The 20,183-nt window shown below is 37.3% G+C and overlaps 1 protein-coding gene across 14 annotated transcripts in view; it reads left to right on the forward strand.

Moving 5' to 3' along the window:
• Window positions 1–20,183, forward strand: part of mef2d (myocyte enhancer factor 2d) — a 67,048-nt gene that overhangs the window by 10,059 nt on the left and 36,806 nt on the right. For 12 of the 14 annotated variants that reach the window (XM_067407548.1, XM_067407575.1, XM_067407513.1 and 9 more), the window contains exon 2: window positions 16,035–16,463. In XM_067407548.1, coding sequence (XP_067263649.1) covers window positions 16,410–16,463 — 54 coding nt within the window. In that variant the 5' untranslated portion in view covers window positions 16,035–16,409. Of the gene's footprint in view, window positions 1–7,942; window positions 8,091–8,399; window positions 8,536–16,034; window positions 16,464–20,183 lie in introns of those variants that run through there. The other 2 variants (XM_067407522.1, XM_067407531.1) reach the window with 2 other exon arrangements.

The following is a 20,183-nucleotide window of genomic DNA, read 5'->3' on the forward strand; positions in this document are numbered from 1 at the left end:
AAAACATATATATATATATATATTTCTGCAATCATACACTTTGAGACTAGTAAAAAGCACATTTTTAAAGGTATGCCTTTAGTCCATTTAGTTAACAAATTTGATATATAGTCGATGAACAGAAACTGAAACAAAACTAACGCTAAGAGCATTTACATGCACATTAATAGTTTGATTTCAGTTTGTTTTGAAATGTTTTGTAAAAGTGTATAACATTAAAATAATAACATTATTTTAAATGTTTTGTCTTACTGAAATCATACCAGCCATTTTTTTTACAAAGTTGCACTAACAAACCTAGATGCTCAACTTCATCCAGCATGAATACATGTTAATTGGACTAGTAGTTCGTACTTCATTGCCAACACAGTAGTTAGTTTACAATGGCATCTAATGGTCAAAACTTTTCAAATATTTATTTATGCTTCTAACTAATTAGCTTACATTTGAGTACAATTCAATATAGATGTTATGCCTATGGTGCTTGGCGTTAGTAATTGCTGCTTGCAGCTGTATTTCTCGTTATTCTGCGATCTTACTTGCTGCTGTCTCTTTCTCTCATGGGGCACTACAATTCTATAGCAGTACAGCTGTGGTTCTTGTCTAGGGCCATCTGCACACATTGTCTCTTTCGCTCTTGAGGTTCAGTATGGCCGATCTCCGCTATGTTTTAATGGAAGATTGCTGGCTGGCCTCTTCTCATCACAGGAGATGCAGGCAGCAGTATGGAGAGCTGGGAAATATGCCAGAGAGGGAGGAGGGACAGGGAGAAAAAAATCCCCTCTTTCTCCTTCCAATGTGACACACTTTGTGTGTGTGTGTGTGAGTATATGAGTGTTTGTGAGTGTTTACTCATGTGAATATGCACACTTCTCTCAGATGGAGCTCTGAAAGCAATTGTGCGTTTGGATCAACAAGCCCCAGTCGGCCAATCAGATCTGACCACGGGATATTTGTTTGTAGAGGTGTATAAAATATTACCTCATGTTCATGTTTTATTTTCATGAGGTGGATTTAATTGTTTAATGAAATACCTGTTTTTTCTTAGCTGTCTCTTCTTATCCCACACGCAGGCTTACATGTGAATGTTTACGCATCTTTTCCATGATCTGCCTTCAGCGAGGATTTTGTGAATCTTAACCACTACATGTTTTTTTCTGGGGATTACAGCCAATGTTTATATTATTCAGATGCTACATACACACTCCTACAGTCCATCTTGAGGGCAGCAGGCAGCACTTTTCTTTCTTCTTCTTTTTTTTTTTTTCATCTCATTTTGTTGTCTCCTACTTTGTAAGTATTTATGAAGTGCTTTTCCAGTATGTTACAGAGCCTTTAAAAAGGCTAGATTTAATTTATGTATATCTTCTGTTGTTTGTTTACTGTCTGCTTGTGGGTTTTTTGTTGTCTTAATTAGTGCATATTATAGACACATTAAAATGTGGTGCTTGTACAAAAAATGGGATTCCTGATGCACTACGGCTCAACTTTGGGGTCGGTAAGAATTGTTTTTGAAAAAAGTCTTATGCTCGCCAAGGCTGCATTTATTTGATTAAAAATATAAATATTAATAGTAATAGTAATATTGTGAGATATTATTACAATTATCTATTTTTAATATATATTAAAATGTAATTTACTTCTGTGATGGCAAAGCTGAATATTCAGCAGCCATTACTCCAGTCTTCAGTCTCACATGATCCATCAAAAATCATTCTAATTTGCTGTTTTGGTGCTAAAGAAACATTTCTTCTTATCATCAATGTTGAAAACAGTTGTGCTGTTTGATATTTTTGTGGAAACTGTGATACGTCTTTAAAGGATTCTTTGATTAATAGAACATTTTAAAGAACAGCATATATTTGAAATAGAAATCTTGTAACAATGTATATTTCTTTGTCACTTTTAATCAATTTAAGTCTCTTGCACTTATTTAAAAGGGATAGTGGTAGATTATTATAAATATTTAACCCCTTAAGGGCACCTTATCTCTATATCTCACTCCAGTGTTAAGAGCATGTAACAATATGTTTTTAAGTGTGTTCTATGTAGTTATAAGTAGGGTTTACAATCAAAAATCGATTCCAATTCTGGAATCAAATACTAGGTTTATTGGTGATCAATGTTTATATGTGAGTAAAAGCCTAAATTAAATGTGTTCATCATATAAAGCGGTCAAGTCTCTTTAGAAAATTTGGACTAAACCACTCAATTCATATGGGTTAGTTTTCCAATCTTTTTAAGAACTTTTTGGAGCGCCAAAGTTGCAATTGCACAGGCTGTCTATGGAAGGACAGAAAGCTCTCAGATTTCATCAAAAAGATCTTAATTTGCGTTCCAAAGATTAATGAAAGGATAAAGAAATAGAAATGTTTGATATCTAAATATGTGACTTTTCATCCGAACTCTACATATAAGTAGTATAGATTCATAATGTCGGCCATAACATGAAATAATTATTGGTGTGTCCTTAGCAAAACAGAGCCAATTAGACTCTGCTCTGACAATTTTTTACCTTTATTTTCTTGCTCAGTCAATTACCAAAATTACATTTATTAAAGAAACAAAAGCTGTTTTCAGTAATTGAGTAAAGTCCTTCAGAAGGCTTACATGGCCGGCCCACGTGAATCTGTTGCCATCTGAACATTTTGCTTGCTGCAAACACAGTGAATAGAAACATTTGCTGAGGTTATCAAAGACGCAGACAGAACAAGGAGACTCACTGCGTTGAGGAAACGAAGAGCGAGGGAGACGGGGAGGCCGCCATCAGAAATAAATAAGCTGCGGTGGAGGAAGGGTTTATCACAGTTCCTGTGCGGTACAAACAGGTGTTGCCTGTATGTGTGTGTGTGTGTGTGTGTGTGTTTGATTTGAAGTGTAAAAACTTCAGGATGAGAACAAGGGCTGTGCATTGGGGGTTAAGGGGATGTATAGGGTAAAGAGGTTGTGCCCTTCCCACCTGTAGCCTGTCAGCTGTTGCCTGTTGAAACGTCAGCTGTTTCTGAGAAGCGTGTGTGTGCATGTGTTTGAGAGAGAGAGTAAGTTCCTTTGTGTGTTCAGCACGATGGCAGAAACTGTATGTGTGTGTGTGGGCCACTTCTCATGTTAAATACCTTTTGAGAATTAGTTTTTTTAAACACCAGAGCCCCATCACTCCTCACCCTCCAACATACTGTAGAAAGAAGACATCACCTCTTACTGACGGCTGACGACTCTTTGTCATAGTAATGGCCCAGACGTTTACTCGTGTCCTTGACTGGTTTAGACTATGATCAGCCCAGCATGTGGAAAGCACAGTGATATCAGCTAGGCATGCGTGATATATTGGTACTATATGAGTTATCAGCTGGTATTAGAGAATTTATACATTTATCAATAACAGTCGATGTTGCAGATTTCATGCTTATTTCCTCTATTTTTACAGTTAGATTACTTATGCCATCACCTAAGCTTACTTAAAGCTAATTTTTAAAACATTAATAATCGAATAACGCTTTTAAATATAGTCAACAAACCTCAAAATCCATATTGTACATTATAATTTCATGATAAGAGATCTTTTTTTTTTTTTTTAATGTATTTTGACACTTTACAATAAGGATTCATTGGTTAAAATTAGTTAATAAGAACTAACAATGGAAAAAATATTTCCAAAAAGTTTATTAGTTCATGTTAATTTCACCATTTATTAATACATTATTAAAATCAAAAGTTGCAACTGTTAATATCATTTACCTAAGCTAACGTGAACTAACAATAAACAGTTGTATGTTTATTGACTAACATTAACAAAGATTAATAGATACTATAACAAATATATTGCTTATTGTTAGTTGATGAAGTAACTAACTGTTAACTAATTAGACCTTAGTTATTGTAATGTTTTACCAGAATTTCAATATTGGTTATCAACCATAGCAGAATAATTATTTTAACCATAATTATCAGCATATCACTTCAGACAGAATTGTAATATCATTGCTAATATAAATAATTCTAGAAATATACATAGTAAATGAGCAAATAAAAATGGTTTGACTTTAAGGATGATTGCATGTTTGCATTTGCAAGCACATTTACACCTTCATTAAATACGGTCAGAAGCTGTCCCAAGCCACCTACAAATTTCTTTGATCAGATCACAGAAAATGCATGTTAATACTAGGTGTAAATGGGGCCGTAGAAAATTGTGGACGGGCTAGTAAGCAAACACTTAGCAATTCCTTTGTAACTCGTTACAAAACCCTTAGCACCTGAATAGCAATGCCTTGACAACATCCTAGGATTTTGTTGGAGAGTTTTAGGCCACATCCACACGAAGCCAGAGCTTTCCCTATCCAATCTTTTTTTTTTTTTCCTTGTCTCAAGGAATATCTACTTCCACACGAAACCACTGAAACCGACTCAAAACGATGTAGTATACATGCCAGATCAGTATGTGGTGCTGTAATTCTGCCACAGAGATACACTAAAAACGGAGAAGAAGACTTGGAGCATGCGCATAAACCTTGCAAGTGGTATACAAACTTTAGTAAAGCTTAGAAATAAAGCTTTACTTTAGTAAAGTTAATAGGCTCAGTAGCTTTTGCGGCACGAACACAAGCATGTAGTCCGCTATTGTTGTTGTTGTTGCTGTTACGTGACGTAGCAGTGTCTGACTAGGGTCGAGATGTGGGGGGATGACATTATTGTTTCACAAAATATACGGATTGGCTGTACACATGAAAATGCAAGGGTGTCGTTTTTAGATTTATCCACTCTGGGACCCGGTTTCAAGAACTAGCGGTTTCAGGCTCCCAAATACTATACAAAATTTTTACGTATGGACGTGTGGACGGGCTCTTAGATTGACTGCTCAGTTATTTTTCTACAGAAAATTTGTCTTTAAAATGTGTTTTTAGAGCAAAATATCGTCTATATTCCTTCAAATTTCAGATGGTCACTTACTGTGAAAATTTAGGCTAAACTGGTTAGCTTCACTGATTTGGAATAAATCATGGTTTAGCGTGAGTTTTGGCTTGTGCCTGTTCAAGAGTTGTTTTAAGTGTCAGAGGAAATGATTTCATATTGTGGCGCTGTCTTTTCGAGTGGCAGCTGAAGGGGCTTAGGCAAAGACAAACAGGTTGCGTTGTCTGTTAGGACTCATCTTGCTTCTCTTGACCTTTACCCTTTAGCTGTGATCATCTGTCTAGGCTGGGAGATACCATGTTTCTCTAAATTACAGTGTTTAGAGATGACAACAGGATGGAAGATTCTTTTCAACACATTGCACATATAAGGGCATAAGAACATAATGCATTTTATTTTTCAGATGGATCAGTTGAACAATTTGTCACTGATTATTGGCCACTGAAATGTTAATGTGCGTGTAGATGAATATTGTAACATTTACATTTGTGTGCAGTCCTCAACTGAAGTAATTTGAATAGGACAGGCCTTGTTCTGTTATTTGGTCTGGTTGGTTAAAAGGCCACAAGCGCGCAGCTGTTCCTGGTATGGGAATCTTTTTATGACAGTGCGTTTACTGGGAAAGGGGATATGGACAGACGTGATGGAGTAACTGACGTTTTTTTTTTTTTTTCATCCCACACCTCACGCATGGGACTCAAAATTCCCTGAAAATCACCCTTCTTCCTGATTTTATGTTAATACAGTTGGATTTGTATGATCATTCACAAATAGGGGAAACAAAACCATATTTGCTCATATCCTGTGTAAAATATTCATATTCATAAGCATTATAATGAGTTTGCACTGGAGTTGTTCCATAAGAGTATTAATGAAGGTGTCAGGTATCATTGTCCATAAACAATTTTATTAAGAGTAAGGTTTATTAAAAATAAGCAATTCATTAAAGGGTTAGTTTACCCAAAAATGAAAATTCTGTCAATTCTGTTCCACACCCGTAAAACCTTTGTTAATCTTCAGAACACAAATTAAGATATTTTAGTTGAAATCCAATGGCTCCGTGAGACCTCCATAGGGAGCAATGGACACTTCCTCTCTCAAGATCCATAAATGTACTAAAAACATATTTAAATCGGTTCATGTGAGTACAGTGGTTCAATGTTTATATTATAAAGAGACAAGAATGTTTTTGGAGCGCCAAAAAAACAAAATAACGACTTATATAGTTATGGCCGATTTCAAAACACTGCTTCATGAAGCATCGGAGCATAAATGAATCAGTGTGTCGAATCATGATTCAGATCACGTGTCAAACTGCCAACGGCTGAAATCATGTGACTTTGGCGCTCCGAACAACAGATTTGACACACTGATTCATCTGTGCTCCGATGGTTCCTGAAGCACTGTTTTGAAATCGGCCATCACTAAATACGTTTTTTTTTTTTTTTTTTTGGCGCTCCAAAAATATTCTTGTTGCTTTATAATATTAATATTGAACCACTGTACTCACATGAACCGATTTAAATATGTTTTTAGTACCTTTATGGATCTTGAGAGAGGAAGTGTACATTGCTCCCTATGGAGGTCTCACTGAGCCATTGGATTTCAACTAAAATAATCCTAATTTGTGTTCTGAAGATTAACGAAATACTTACGGGTGTGGAACGGCATGAGGGTGAGTAATAAATGACAGAATTTTCATTTTTGGGTGAACTAACCCTTTAAAATTCCTGCCAACCTTTTTACTGGCCCCATTACAAAAGAATTATTTTTAGCAATGTATTATTTTTAGCAGTGTATTTTTAAAATGTATATTTTTCTTTACTCTTTTTAGTGTTTGTTTTACATTTTTCTTAGAATTTGCATTTTGCAACATGCTGCAAAAACTATGGCATACAATGTGAAAAAGGTACCGATTGGTTTGTACTTTTGCTTTCAAGACTATCACAATTCATTTTTGCAATTTCGACAAAACCTCATCTATTTTAGCCAGCTAGTTAACATTAGTCGATGCTATGTGCACTAGGCTGTAACTTCCATAGTTGTTGAGCACACTTTCCAAAGTATTTAATTGTTATTAAAATGTTATTACAATTGATCCCAAACCTGAATATGCGAATTTTGTTCTACAAAGAGAGCGAAAGAACAATCAAACAGGACCAGACTGATGACCAGTCAGTGGTTTTTGTTTTAGCAATTGTTTTTGCTTGGGTGTGTTGCGTTTAAGATGTTTGTATGTTTTTTCTTACTAATGGCAGATTTCCAGCTTGATATAGCATAGGGAGGGTTTAATTCCCCCCTTCTCTTATCCAAAGCATTTATCCATATAAGTTACTCTTTGTGAGAAACCACAGTGTCCAGACCTCCCTCTCAACCCATAACGTTCTCCGTGCCAAAGCGTGATTTGTGCCCAAAATGTTTTTTTGTCCCTCCCATTGGAAACTCATTGACATTGCAGTTTTACAAACCCATGACCTTTGCATTCCCACACCCCCAGAAAACCCTTCTGAGATTTTGAGGTCAGGAAAAGCCAAATCTTCAGATTTGTTCTTGGGTAAACCATTATTGTTCTCTCAAAAAAGACCGTAGACTTAAAAACAACAGGTTATTGCTACTTGTTATGTGTAAAAAGTTTTCCATGCTAAATGTAGAGCTACTGTTCAGGATTTTTTGGAATGAGTTCCGGCATGGAGTGTCGCCTGCAGCAGCTTTGGACACGAAAAGTTGAATCTCCTACAGCTGTGACAGCAGAGACATTGCAAGGGGGTGTCAGAACAAAAGGTGTGTAGGCAGCTGCCACGACATTTAACGCACATATGTACAGGCAGGAGAACAGAGGATCTGACATACTGACAAGCGTCCCAATCCTGACACCCATCCACCCTCTCAATTACATCCAAAGACACTGATGGATTGAAGGCAGTTGCTAAAGGCATATTAGGGCAAAGGGTGAGGGTGGGGGGGTCTGAGAGGAGGAGGGCTGGGGGTCTAAGCGCTCTGCATTAGAAGCTCATTGCTGAACTGGTCTCCACTGTCAGCCAGGCATAGGTCACGGGACGAGCTATGCTGTAGTCCACTTGGATTTTATTTGTTGCTTGATTGGGTCAATGCAAAGGAACTTTGGGCACACGAGACTGTGAGGATCGAATCTTAGGCTTTTTGTTCATCTCTGCTTATAAGGGGTAAGAAAGAGCTTAACATGATACCAATAACGCTACTTTAAGCCTGTGTGAGGTGAAGATTAATTTAATATAGTTTCATACTTGAACGCTTTAGTTTTGTTTTCGCATTCATTTATTTTGGCGGAAACTAGAGCAGTAATGTCCTGAAATAATTTACTAGTTTGTTTTTCAGATTTGTATATTCCGTAAACGTCACTAAGAGATCAGGTTAACTTAAGCAATGTGTTGCCTTCAGGGTATTTCCGAGCATTGAAGAGTGGTGTGGTGTGACAGGACCATGTGCTGTACTGCATGACAGCTTCACTCTACACGCAGAGCAGTTCACATCTCTGTCTGCCTCTCTCAATCTCTTTCTCGTGCTTTTTGTGCACTCCTTCCTTTCAGTGTCTTTGAATAGGAATTCAGTTGCATTTTGTTATACTGTCAACAGCAGTTTCAGTCTTAGGTCAGTATAAAAACGCATACACTACTGTTCAAAAGTTTGGGGTCAGTACCTTTTTTTTAAAAAAAACGAGACATTAAATTGATCAAAAGTGACGGTAAAGACATTTCTAATCTTACAAATAGATTATTTTTATAATGAGATTTGAAATTTAAGTACAGCTGGATCGATGATTGCTTTAATACATTTTTTCCCCCCTTTTATTTACATTTAACCGGTTATTGTTTCTTTTAAATAAGTTTCTTTCCCAGTTGGGTTCTTTAGGAGACCTACCAAATTATGTGATTTACACATTATTAATGTCTTGGATAATCTTTATCTTTGGATAATAATTGAACTTTTCAAATAAAAGCCATTCATTTTAAGATTAGACTTGCGTAGACATAGCCAAAGACAAAGATGATCTCGTATTTCAATATTAACAGGAAAGAATGTACATATGTTTATAGTTGTGGGTGTTGTGGCGTATCAGATTATTGTCTCGTTTTCTGGCGTAACTTCTCTTTCACCGTTGAGCTTTCTTACAGAAATATGAATGACATCTTTTCCTTGTCTAGCTTGTCTTCTGATTGTGATTTTGATATAATACTGAACCAACAAGCTTATCTTCTGTTTGAAACAAAAAATATTTTGTTTTGTTGTGTAACCAACCGCTTGCATGGCGTGGTCATGACGAACCACTGGCAACACACCCTACTTTCCAATTGTCACATTGATGTCACCAACGTTATGCTGCAAGGGAAGGTGTGTGCGTCTCCAAGACCTTTAGCGGCGGATGGGGGTCGTGGTGGGTGAGAAGGGTAAGGATTTACCTGACCCGAGAATAGCAAGTTAGCCTACTTGTCAGTATTTGCAGACTCATGCAGGGGCCTAAGAGTTTAGTGAGATGCACTCTGGTCTGTTCGGCTGTGTGGCTGTACTGTAAACTGACAAGTTTGACCACATTGTCCACACTGATGATGGAAACGATAAGCTGGTGTAAACAACAGGCTATAGTACTGAAGACGACACACCAGACAAATGTGCTACTTCTGTCCACAAGTATTTTGTTTGTCAAATGAGTCGGAAATAAAAAAGACTGACACCAAAACAAAACAACAACAACAACAACAAAAAATTAGGGCTGAAAGTGGTAATCTAGCATTGTAGTTTGCTTTCAGAGTTGACAGGACGACAGCCGCGGTGTGATTCACAAGACCACGGATCCATTACCCCCCTCCCCATGAAATGCTGTCCTTGCAGTGCCGTACCTACCGCCCTCCCCCACCTTAGGGATTGGGTTACGCTTGTGGTTTGGCAGACATTACGCCACCCATCTCCTCGCTCCTGGAGAAGGTCCAGTAAAGGTTCTTAGCATCGGACGCCGCCGTATCATCAGTATACGTTGTGTACTGGACAAACGGCTGTGTTGAAAAACAGAAATCATGCGCTGCGGTCAGCAGCCGAGTAGCCATATTGGACAGGGTGAGTTCCTGCCGTGCAGGGAGGTTGAGTCAACAGGCTGGAAATATCCTGCAGTTGGTGCTGGCAGTACAACCCCAAGGTTGGAGTAAATCGCTGGAGGGTCTCACAGGGCTCCATTTTTGCCCCAGTTTAGCCACAGCTAATGTTTTGAACAGCACTCTGCTCAAAAAAAGCCTCTTAGGTTGAGGGTGTCTCCTCAAAACACTCTTCCTCCAAGATAAGCTTGCTTTGATTTCCTTCTACTCTAGTACAGTTTTGGGAATTGAGCTTAAAATCAACATGAAATAGCGTTTTGCTCTCATAATAAGAGATGCATCGATATAAACATTCTGGCAGATAAATGGCTGATATTAAGATTCTGCCATTTTATCTAAATTAATTTAAAAAAATGTAATGCTGTAAGTTCATTTGCAAAATGGATATTTATTTTGAGAGTTGTTAAAGATGATTACATTTAATCAAATTATTAGTGTTTTTAAATATTAATTTGACTGATATTTTTATATATATTATAAGTCTCTTAATAACAGCTGATAACGAATATGGTACCAACGTATTGTCCATCCTACCTGTTATGTGATTTATTGCTAATATCTTGAGATTAATAGCGTCATCAGTTACAATTTGTACTGACAATGGATTGAAAACAAATTTTTAGTTTTAAAAGTTTTGAGTAAATGTTGTGTAAAATAAATTTAGTGTTGTGTGTGTGTGTGTGTGTGTGTGTGTGTATATATATATATATATATATATATATATATATATATATATATATATATATATATATAATTGGTTGTTGAACATTCTAGTGTCACAGCATGTCAGTCTTCTGTAGAGGCGTGCATCAGCATGCTTAGCTTTGTTGCTCAGTAAGAAATTACTTTTATTGGCCCTGGGATTACTGAGATATTGCTGCCGGTGACAGAGCTGTGGTCATGGGGCATTTTGTATAGAGCCAATGTACGGAAACTGTAAATGGCCGAATTAAACAACTCTCTGTCCCAGTCGGTGACCTCCCGCTCTGAGCTGGGAAGGTGATGGATTTCTCAGCACAGCTTTGGACCTTGTCCAAGCCCAGTTCTGGCACGGCCTCTTATCTCCAAGCCCCAGGCCACTCTGCCTCTAGTTACAGGCAGGGATAACAAAACTGGACTCTCTCACACACACCCCATGGAGGAGATATGCTTACACACGCATACGCGCTCGCGCAGAATACCATATGCCCACACATGGACGAAGGCAGTGTGCGCTCATCCCAGCGGACCTCTGGTACTTCAGAGTCCTTGCAAGAATCACTGCTGTCCAAACGTGTGGGTCTGAGTTGCTCCTAGATGGAGAGTATATCTATATAGTGAAAGGTCACAAACTTGTGACTTTTTTTTATCTCTTGGGTTCTTCTTCACTAGCAGCTAAGAACCTTTGGATGTGTTTACACCAAGGTGTTTTTTCGCTTGTTTGCAGGCCTCTGTAAATGTTGTTTTGCTTGTGTTGCACGCTGAAGCTTGGTTCCGCAGGATTTCCTCAGTGGTATGAGCAAAGCCGCAACTCAAAATTATAACACCTTCCCTTAGTATGTGTGTGTGACAGCTGCATCTTACAACAGCTCACCTCTGTGTGCTGAAAGCAGTGAGAAATTACTTCTGCTGACATGTGTGTGTGTGTATTTGTGCACTCATGTGCATAAATGTATGTATTTTTATTGTACATCAGTTTTCATTATAGTATAATTGAATTTTCATGAGTGTGACTAATTCTCAAGATAAGAGAGTTTTTGTCTCTGTTGCTGGGGGTTCCCCTAGTATTGAGAACAGAAAGAAACTAATGTTTTATCTGTAATCTACTTTGTTCGGATCTCTACCGTAAATATGAAAATCAACAACCACTAATAAACAAAGAAAAAACAAACCCTAAACACTAAGTATTAAACTTTGCCTTGTAACCTGTCCCACACCATTTGTGCTATAAAATGATACTTCAGATTGTGCAACTTGTTGAGGTGTGCTATTATTTTTTACAGTAATCAGACTTGCAATTTTCACCAACCAGGCAATAAACTGCAATTAAAAAATAAAAGTTCATAAACTTTCTGAAAGACTAATCCTTGCCGTATCTGGACTTTTTAGACTTGTAGCACATCCTAGCAACCGCATAGCAGGGTGCTAAAACCACGCAGGACACCTTAACACTCTGGCGTTGTGGTGGCACAGGCAAACACCACTCGTTCCACTGAGAAAATGTAAGAATGTAGTTTATTCGGTCATACAATCATGTATTTTTTGTCTTCACAAAATTTAATGCAGGTTTTATTTAAAATTTTTACCATAGGTTAAGATATTCTAGAAATGTATTCTTCATGTATTTTATCTTATTTATTTATCTGAATAATTCCTTGATTGTTTTATATTATATGTGTTAAAAAAGATTCATTATATTAAATATTTAATTAAAATCTTAAGTTAACTGTGACAACCCCTCCAAATACATTAAAATACAAACTAGGGAAATTTCCCCCCTAGTTTTTTTGTGGACACCCTAGCACCCTCTTATAGGCCCTAGTTTGAAAACCCCTGGATAAGAATAAAATAAGAATAAAATGATAAGTTTACACTATTATCAAACAGTACTTTATGAGTTCTCAGCGGTTAGAGAGTCTGACTGTGAGGAACCGCAGTCTGAGGACACTTTCCAGGTCCCTCGTGAAGCGACTGAGATCAGAGCTGGGAATTAGCCCCTCTCAGCGCTCACAGGGTGAAAGGTCAAACTCTGACTCTCATTGCAGATAAAGAAGTCTTTTCATGTATTGGCCCCGCAGACCAAAACACACACAGACTCCGAATTGCTTTGAACTCAAGCCTGTGCTGCTGACGGCCCCTCCGAGGAAACCTTTCCTGTCGACACATCCTCTCCAATCGGAGGCAAAAATCTCACGTAAACATACATGTGCACACACACACTCCACTCAATGTTTTACTGTGAAAGTGATGAAGCTTGTGACAGGGACTGTTTTGTCGTGCCTAGCAGCTTAGACCGTGTATAAGAGTACGCAAGCTAGTGCGTTCTGACCTTTTCTGTTAGAACAAATAAAATTGACGGTGAATATGTAGTCCTAGATGTCTTTCTCAATTGTTTATTATGAATTGATAACAGTGAAGTTCAGAGAGTCCCTGGCTTTTGTTTCTTTAGTTTCCGCCCTTTTGTTATTTCTGTTGAACAACATACTAAAAGTCATTCAAGGGTTATTTCACTCAAAAATTAAATTAATTAAATTAAATTAATTACAAAGTACAACCTTTGTTCATCTTCGGAACACAAATTAAGATATTTCACTGTCTATACAATGTAAACAGCATAGGAGAATGACATGGAATGGATGATTTTATTGAATAAAGTCGTTATTTTTGTTCACACAAAAAGTATTCTTGTCGCTTCATAACATTAAGGTTGAACCACTGTAGTCACGTGGACTATTTTAATGATGTCTTTGCTACATTTCTGGGCCTTGAAAAGTGCAATGACGTTGGTGCCTATGTGTGGTTTAGATACCTCTCGGATTTCATCAAAAATATCTTAATTTGTGTTCCGAAGATGAACAAAGGATTTACAGGTTTGGAACGACATGAGGGCGAGTAATGTAGCATAGTACGGGAGCTGCATGGAGTTCCGTTACTTTGCATATGCAGAATTTTCAGGCCTGATTTGAACTTCGGTTTCGTTTCAATTTTTAAACTTTTGTGGCTAGATTGAATGCAACCGTCAGACTGGATGTTACAGTAATTGTTTTATGATTATTCCACATTTTTTAGGCTGATTTGCCCTAGAAAACCTACCGTATGATCTTCTTTCAATTCAGCATAGCCGGGCATTTATTTTGGATATGGATATTCATTCATTTTTACATGGTGAATTAGTGAAGGGTAATGGCTGCTTCACGACCATTTTGAAAGTTCAGTGTGACTATAACTAGGTATCGAAATACATCAGTCAGTGCATTTAACCGCGGTTTTAACAATCCACCTTGCCATTGTTCCGATGCCATAAAGCCATTATGTGGCAAAAAATTTCAGTGATTTTTGTTGTTGTTTTTTCAGTTTTGTTGAACTTGAGAGCTTTTAATTCTGATATTAATTTCCTGTCTGTTGCTCAGACAGAATAAATAGCCCACGAGATATAGTACTTTTTCGTTCTCACGGTTCCAATGGCCATTCAGAATTGTTATGATGTAATTTTGACATGTCAAATAGCTCAAACAAATGCCGACCCTTTGAAAGTGTTTACTTTACCAGAAGGAATTTGTTTAGCAGGAACAAGGTGGAAGAGCTTTTCCAGTCGCACTTTTTGCAGTCTTTAAAGTGCTTCTGCTGGTCTGTAACTCTAGACTACACTTAATAAATGTGTGCTTTCTTCAAGAGGCCTATATTTGACGTTTAGTCTGGACTGAAGGGTAAAATTTGGGCTTTTTGCTGCTTTTTATTGCAAGGAAAGTGGCAAGGAAATGACAACTCATAATTCAAGTTCAAACTCAGATTGTGCACATAAGATTGTCTCTGAGCATGTGCACTCTGACCTGAAAAGCGGAAATTAGGAAGTTTGCAGGCCTCCCTGATCAGGGAGTCTGCTTGTGTCAGCAGTCATGTGTTGATGTGTGAGCATGAGTGTGTACAGTCTCGATGTATATATAGAATTCTGTTTTAAGCCCTGGGTTGTTTTTAATCGAAGGCAGAGATAATAATAGCATGTTTTAAAATTATCTTGGCCCATATGACAATTCTTAGGCTGCAGTAAATTTATTCATGCAGCCATTCATTCATACTCTCACACACACACACACACACAAACACACCTACACACACACACACACACACACACAAAGTTTTGCCATGCTGCTCCAAGGCATCTGTTCTCACTGTTTGTTTCAACATGTTTTTTTATTATTATTATTATTATTATAAAGGGAAAAATGCACTTAACCTTCAAATGCAGCTAAATACCCATGTTGACTAAACGGCTAAAAGGGTGACTTATTCGCGAGAGAACACTGAGAGAGCTGCTGGATGAAACACTCAAGCACAGAGACACTTCAGCAGGTGTTTCTCTGCAGGTGAAGATGCTTTAGCTCTGTAAGCGACATCAGCGTCAGCGGTTTGTGAACACGAACACACAATCAGGCTCTGTCAGGCTGCAGAAAGGGGCTTTGCGCAGCCATAATACTGTATGTGAATGTCATGCTATGTGTGGTTTAGGGGAAACCCAGCTAGGGTGAAGTTGAGGTTTGCCTATCCTGTCCAGGCAGATCTTTTATAAGGGTTCCCATCATGACAGTTGAAACCTAACAAAATCTGAAAATGTCTTGAAAAATTCTCTAATCAATGTTTTTTTCTATTATTTAATTAGTTCTGAGGTTCAGCTAGAAATTAATCTTTGTGAGTCCGATTTCTATAAACAGTGTGGGAATCCTAAAGTTTGGAGGTTTATTCACCCTTTATTTGCTAAAATATGGGGTGACAGACTGACAGAATAATCACATACCACAGAAATATATTACAGCCTCACCGGTGTTGTGTTAGAAATTGATTAAGAATAATAATCTTTACTTAAAAATTTTTTCATCATAAAATTACAGAAGCAGGTAGAAGAATGTGAGATTGTAATTCTACTGCACTTTAATGGTCTGGTAATTTAGTACATATAATTATATAAAACGTTGTAAATATTGTTATACATTACCATTTAAAATTTTGGGGCCAGTAAGATTGAAATATATCAATAATTTTATTCAGCAAGGATACATTAAAATGAGCAAAAGTTACAGTAAAGACACAAAATATTTCTAGTTTGTATGAGCTTTCTATTCATCGAAGAATCCTGAAAAAATATGCCTCACGGATCACACAAAAATATTAAGTAGCACAAATGAATACCATGAAAATATTTATGTATGCTATTTCGTTGCAATTTCCCCATAATAAAGATTGACTACCTTAATATTTTGCTGTCATACGAGTTTTGTTTTTAATTTCTGTCTTTCTTTTCTTTCACAGAATTCATCACAAGACCATCATCATCTTCATCACCAGATTTTTCCAGGGGGGTTTGGATATCAGAACAGACACCTGTCGGATGACATGCACCCTGAGCAGACCATGATCTGAAGGCCCTACCAGGAGGCCACACACTTTCTTTCTTCCTTCCCTCCTTCCTTTTTTTTTTTACCAGTGGAGGAAGACGGGTGAGCCCAGCTGCCTCAGACAGGTGGCATTCGGAGAGAGAGAGAGAGACTCTCTCACACAAATCTTCATACACAGAAGCGACTAGTCGCTGTTTGTGCTCCTGTAACTGCCTCAAGAAATTTTAACCTCTGACCTCACCACACCCCCAACCTTGCCCCCACCCCTGTTCGGCCAATCACAGCAGCCATGGGGAGGAAAAAGATCCAGATTCAGCGAATTACAGACGAGCGTAACAGACAGGTGAGTGCACAGCCTGAGTGTTTCCAATGATCATGTTTTTAGTTCAACATAGCAGAATTCCCTTCAGTTTTGAATACATAACTGAAAAGAATTAATTTCAGGAGCTTTCTCTAAATAAAAAGAACCCAATATACACAAGGAGAGCCTGGGAGAGATTATTGGCATTTGAACTGAAATCATTCTTACTGTTTATGACTCTTGTGAGTTGCCTTAAGTTGCATCTGTAGTTTAGACATCTTGTGCAAGGCAATCAATGTGAGGCAAAATCAAATCTTACTCCTCCAATGCTTCAAAGTAATTTTCATTGATTTGTAGCTGAGTTGTGGATTTTTTTTATGTTAAAGTACTTTCTCCTATTCCATTTTAATGGGCATAGACAAGTACAGCTTAACTAGTCATAGGTTGTCTTCCCTTTAGGATGTAAACACTGCTGCTAGTTTTTTTGCAGTTGTTCAGTTTTTAATTGAGTTTTAATGTAAGTTTAAAGGTTTAGTTCACTTTAAAATGAAAATTACCCCAAGATTTACTCACCCTTAAGCCATCGTAGGTGTATATGACTTTCTGATGAAGACAATCAGAGTTATTTGGCAAGCTTTATAATGTCAGAGAACGGGGCCAACAAGTTTGAAGCTCAAGAAAGTGCACCATCCATCATAAACTTACTCCACACGGCTCCGAGGGGTAAATAAATGCCTTCTGAGGCCTTGCGTCAGTTATGCTTTTTTCGTAAATATAAATATTTATGGATATTTTTCTTACACAAATGCATCACTTCGCTTCAGAAGATTTTAATTAACCCCCCGGAGCCATGTGGAGTACGTTTATGATGGATGGATGCACTTTCTTGAGCTTCACACTCATTGACCCCGTTCACTGCCATTATAAAGCTCGGACGTGTCAGGATATTTATTAATATAACTCTGACTGTGTTCATCAGAAAGAAGAAAGTCATATACACCTAGAATGGCTTGAGGGTGAGTAAATCTTGGGGTAATTTTCTTTTTTTTTTTTTTTAAAGTAAACTAATCCTTTAATTCAGAAATATGAAATATATGCCATATTGGCTATATTGGTGGATTTTTTTTTTGTTTGTTTGTTTTTTAATTAAATGGTATCGGACCATTTTGGATATTTAGCAAACAAAATATTTATTTTTCACATGATACATTATAATGTTGGGATACCTAAATTCACTTGTAGCATTTAAAACTGATTTTAATGCATAATTTTAAGTTATTTAGACAGTTTAAATATTGGCCAGTATTGTGCATCAATGGGATTACATTTAGTTATATTTGTTTTAGTATCAGTATTTTAGGGCTGCCAAAGTTAATGCGTTACCTTATATAATGGTAATATGTTTAGTGGCATTAAATTTCTCAAGTCTTTGTTATTGCTATCTTGTGGCATTTTAATGTTTATTGAAATTGTCATTCAATTTATGAAAAACTTAAATTTTCATATGTGACGCTAGATCACAAAACCAGTCATAAGTCACACGGGTATATTTGTAGCAATAGCCAACAATACATTGTATGCGTCAAATTGATTGATTTTTCTTTTATGCCAAAAATCATAAGGATATTAAGTAAAGATCATGTTCCATGAAGATATTTTGTAAATTTCCTACTGTAAATATATCACAAATGTATTTCTGTGAGTGAATATGCATTGCTAAGGACTTTGTTTGGACAACTTTAAAGGTGATTTTCTCAATTGTTTTTTTTTTTGTTTTTTTTGCACCCTCAGATTCCAGATTTTCAAAGAGGACAAATATTGTCCTTTCCTAACAAACAATACATCAATGGAAAGCTTATTTATTCAGCTTTCAGATGGTTTATAAAAAATGTCAATTTCAAAAACCTGACCCTTATGACTGGTTTTGTGGTGCAATGTGGTGCTTTGGTCATCTTTGCTCCCTGTGGTAAAATAGGTAAATCTGGCCTAAAAAAACAGTTAATCCCGAATCCCGAACTTCAGAACAGTATAATTTTGGATGCTTTTAAAGTAATTCACTGTGTTTAGATTCGTTTTAAACTCACCAGTGTGTAGTCATCAGTTTTAGAAGGATTAGAAAGATGGTTGTGAATGTGTTGGAAATGTTTTTTTGGTCACAGTTGTGCTGATAGGTGTAGTCACTCTGACCGGACCAGGTGTGCATAATCAACCTTAGCCTGCTCCGCTGTGTCAGCGCTCTCTGTCTCCCTCAGGTGTGCCTGACTAATCATATTTTTAACAAAGTTACAAAAAAAGTCTTGTAGTTTGTCTGACCCAGATTAGGCCTCATTTTGTACTAAATATCACTTTTAATTGAGATTTTTTTCAGAAAATTATCTGGCTTTGCACAGCTCGCCCTTTGCACATCTCGGCCAAATAAAAAATTGAAGAGCGTGAGAAGATAATGTGAACTACATTCTTTGCTGCTGTAAAATGTGCCTTTTTAATTACCATTAACTCTTGCATCGAGCTAAGTTTGTAGGAGAAGTGTAGAAGAACAGAGGGTATCCAGAACTGACAGACGGCAGCAGGTGAGAGAGCGAGATCGAGTCCGTGTTTGCGGTAAAGGTCAGTAGGTAAGCATTCGGCCCTGAGGTTAATTGGATGTAGAGAGGAGCGGAAAGAAGTCAGGTCGCTGCGTTTCAACATTCTTCACAATAATAAAGTTGTGTTCTCCTGTTGCCATTGGTTACCTGCGAATTCTATTTTTGAAGGCAATTATGTTGCTGGTGTTTATCCTGGTGCTGGTGTGGAAAGAGGGAACATCAGCTCCCTGATTGTTGAGGTGGAGGAGATTCTTTCAGCTAATGGAAAAGGGCTTTTATTTACAGAGATGCAATCACTGTCTGCTAACACTGTCAAGCTCTTAAGGTTAAGGAGTCTCGGATTTGAACAGAAAAACTTTTGGTAGCAGGGAGCAAAAAATGGTTGAAAGCTTACCGGTCAGTTCTGAGAGAGAAGAAGTCAACCTCAATGCACTGCAAATATTCCTATAGGAGTAGTTCACCAAACATTTAAAAAATCCTGCCATTATTTATTCATCCTCTTGTGGTTCTAAACCTGTATCACTTTCTTTCTTCTGTGTAATACAAAAGGCGATGTTTTGAAGTCTTGTAGTTGGTTCATCTTTACCTTGCTATCACAATGAATGGGGACTGGAGCTTTCAAGATTTGAAGACAACACAAAAGCACCATAGACCTATCATAAAAGTAGTCACTTTAACTTGTGTTCTCAAGTTATATGATAGCTTTGTGTGAGAAACAGACCAAATTTGAAATCATTATTTATATCTTCCCCGACAGTGAGCTGTCATCCTTTGCGAATAGATCATTAAGTCAGTGAGTTGAACACTAGAACTAGATCAGTGTGAAACCCAAAGTATACTTAGTTTTTTCATGCCCATTAGGGAATGTGTACAGTGCCCTTGGTGCAAATTTCATCATCAGCATAGTATGCACAAACCCCATTTTTTTTCTCACTGTGCTCAGCTCAAACTTGTTTGTTGAATTTGTTTTGCACTGATTAGTTTGTCCACAAGGTAGCAACACTGGCCTGGCCTTCCATAACAAACTAGTTGAGATCGTAACAACATGCCTGGGTTGACAAGCACTCGTGTGTGGGGGTAAAGAGATACCCATGACTAGTTAAAAAGAGTACAAAGTATCAGTAATAATTTCTGGATAGAAATAGCGCAGACATTGGACAAGGATAAAACTTTCTAT

Source organism: Chanodichthys erythropterus, chromosome 2 (genome assembly GCF_024489055.1).
Source record: "Chanodichthys erythropterus isolate Z2021 chromosome 2, ASM2448905v1, whole genome shotgun sequence".
Classification (NCBI taxonomy): Eukaryota; Metazoa; Chordata; class Actinopteri; order Cypriniformes; family Xenocyprididae; genus Chanodichthys; species Chanodichthys erythropterus.